This window comes from Contarinia nasturtii, unplaced genomic scaffold (assembly GCF_009176525.2).
Source record: "Contarinia nasturtii isolate CC-2019 unplaced genomic scaffold, AAFC_CNas_1.1 Cnas_scaffold_6114, whole genome shotgun sequence".
Taxonomy (NCBI): Eukaryota; Metazoa; Arthropoda; class Insecta; order Diptera; family Cecidomyiidae; genus Contarinia; species Contarinia nasturtii.
The window spans coordinates 676-3,582 of NW_022203372.1; the positions used below are offsets into that span (position 1 = coordinate 676).

The 2,907-nt window shown below is 35.7% G+C and overlaps 1 protein-coding gene across 1 annotated transcript; it reads left to right on the forward strand.

The window, feature by feature from the left end:
- Nucleotides 1-289: 289 nt before the first annotated feature.
- Nucleotides 290-2,677, forward strand: LOC116351715. Its single transcript, XM_031783856.1, has 3 exons — nt 290-759; nt 842-1,195; nt 1,256-2,677. The coding sequence occupies exons 1-3, from the start codon at nt 357-359 to the stop codon at nt 2,587-2,589; spliced, it is 2,091 nt and encodes a 696-aa protein (XP_031639716.1). The 5' UTR covers nt 290-356; the 3' UTR covers nt 2,590-2,677.
- The last annotated feature ends 230 nt before the right edge of the window (nt 2,678-2,907 follow it).

Genomic DNA, 2,907 nt, shown 5'->3' on the forward strand with positions numbered 1-2,907 from the left:
AAAACCCGGACGAAAAATCGCCCGGCCCGGATCACCGGATATGAAGAAAAAAACCCGGATTTCGCCCGGATTTTTTTTCCTTTTTTTAAAAAAAAAATCAAAAAAAGACGCGTTTCAACAATTTTTTTCTTTTTTTCAAATTTTTTTTTCAACAATTACCAAAACCATAAGTCAAAATGAAGCTAAAAAAAATCAAATTTCCATTAATGTTTTACTCATTCTGCGTATTGGAAATTCATTTTATATTAAATTCTAGTACTTCACTTGTGTACAACTGAATGACATTTCACTTTGGTTTGACAACTCTCTCTTCTCGCATACGTACTATAAAAACAATCGAATCATTTGTATTAAAAATGAAAGATATTCTTTTTATTGTGTTAATAAACAAATTTGAATCGATGATGCAAAATATATTCAGCAATCTGAGCAGAAATGATCGACATCGTCATCGAACACATATCAGTTTGCACTGTGTTATTGTTGAGTTCAGTTCATTCAAAAAGAGAAGCAAAATAAAAATGCCTGGTCCAAAGAGTGGTAGCTGTAAGTGGAATCCAGAGTACAGCAAACTTTATCCGGGAATTACGGCAGCGAAAAATGGGAAATCAGACCATTGTCATTGCATGCATTGCAACAAAGATTTGTCCATTCACCACAAAGGCAAGGCTGATATTGAAAAGCACGTAAATACAAAGGAGCATATCGCCAATCTGAAAAAAGTTGCTGGTACAAAAACGTTGTCGAATTTGTTCAATGGTATTGTATTTCTATTTGCTGTTTGTTCTTGGTGATGTTTTTCATTACAATCAATATTTTTATTTTGGTTGAACATATATAGCTAATGAGAAAGCAGCTATTGAAAATGCAGCGAAAGAAGCATTGTGGTGCTACCACAAAATACACAAAAATCAATCATTTGCGTCATCTGACTGTGAAAGCGGTATCTTTCGTGAAGTGTTTATGCAAAACAAATTCCGATTGGGTAGAACGAAATGCGCAGCAATTGTTTCAAATGTGTTTGCTCCAAAAATTGTCGAAGAAATGAAAAAGGAATTGGAATCATGCAATTTCGTCTCGATCGCAACAGATGCTTCAAACCATGGTGCAATCAAAATGTTTCCCGTTGTTGTTCGTTATTTTGCAGCACTCGAAGGTCTCAAAACAAAGGTTTTGGATTTATCAGATCAAAAAGGTTCATCAAATGAATGATTTGATTGTGTTCTTTTTACTAAAATAAAATTGTTTTCAATAGGTGAAACTGCTGACATAATCGTGAATTTGCTAAGCGTTACGGCAAACAATTATGACATTGAGAACAAAATTGTCGTGTTCTCTGGTGACAACGCACCAACCAATTTTGGATCCGTTCATCGAACAGGCAGCAAAAATGTATTCAAGCAACTAAAACAACGTTTCAATGCGAATATGATTGGAGCTGGTTGCACCGCTCATTCACTTCACAATGCGATAGGCAACGCTTCTGACAAGCTGGACATTGACGTTGAATACATCGCAGTGAAAATTTATACACACTTCTACCGATACACTGTTCGTTTGAATACATTGAAAGATTTTTGTGATGCAATTGGTGAAACATACGTAAAATTGAAAGGCTACAGCAAAACGCGCTTCTTAGCGTTGAAAGAATGTTTGAGTTCAATCATTGCCAATTTCGACGCATTGAATGAATATTTTCATTCTTTCGATGCACCTGTGAAAATTTTGGAATTTTTCGATGACCCATTCGCTTTGGTAACGTTGATTTTCGTTCGAGATCAAGCAGAGAATTTTCAAAATGCCATATTGCGACTTGAAGGAGACTACATTTGTGCTGTTGATGCGTGCCATACAATCGATGAATTGAAAACTAATGTTAAAAGTCGGCTGCAAAATAATTATTTTTCATCTGAATTCCGCACTGCAAGTGAGAAAGTCAACAATGGTGCTCCAAAACGAAAGTTTATGGATAAAGTCAAGGCATTTCATCGCACGGTATTGAAGTATTTGAATGATTGGACTGAATGGTTGGATGATGTCAAAGTATTTTCTTGGATTCGGCTAAACAACAAAGTAAAATGGAATGATATCGAGTGTGCTGCACTATGGATGACTGGACGAAACTATTTCAATTCAGTAGATATGGACAAGCTCTTCAATCAGTTCTCAATTATGGAAGCATTCTTGAATGTAAACGAAAATTCAATCAAAGAGGAAAAGGCGACTGACAAAAAGTGGGTCAAAATATTTCGTCATTTTGATGAGAAATCGGTGCCATTTAGTGAGTTGCTGAAGTTGGTAGAATTTGCATTGGTCATTCCTGCTACAAATGCAACAGTCGAACGCGTTTTTTCACACATCAATGACATTTGGACACCAGAAAAAGGCAGCTTGAAAATTGAAAATGTTCGTTCACGGTTAATGGTCAAGTTCAATTGGAATGATTCTTGCTCAAACTTCTACGAAAAAATCAAGGGTGATTCCGAACTGCTTCGTAAAGTTATGGGACATGAAAAATACGACAAAACGTCCGATTTGTTCAAGACACAATCAAATGAACAGTTACTCTCAACTTCCACTACAGCTTAAGCTCATATTTAGTTAAAAATTTCTGATTAAGGTTACATGCGAGTTTATTTATTAATATTTTGATTAAAAAATATGATTTTTGTATCAACTTCTTTTGTTTTACTCATATATTATATTGATCGAAAAAAAAAATTTTGAATTTCGCCCGGATTTCGCCCGGATTTTCAATTGGCAATTTTGGGCCCCATCGCCCGGATTTCGCCCGGATTTAGAGAAAAATCGCCCGGATAATCCGGCCCGGATCGACTAAAAAAAAAATCTGGCAGGCTTACAATACACACATTTTCATCAATAAATGCATAACGCGCCAGCGCTAAC

Bases quoted from the DNA above. Each gene is read 5' to 3' on its own strand.
- LOC116351715 (XM_031783856.1), top strand. From the start codon at position 357: ATGAAAGATATTCTTTTTATTGTGTTAATAAACAAATTTGAATCGATG. The intron at 760-841 runs GTATTGTATTTC...GAACATATATAG, and splicing joins GTTGTCGAATTTGTTCAATG to CTAATGAGAAAGCAGCTATT. The intron at 1,196-1,255 runs GTTCATCAAATG...TGTTTTCAATAG, and splicing joins GGATTTATCAGATCAAAAAG to GTGAAACTGCTGACATAATC.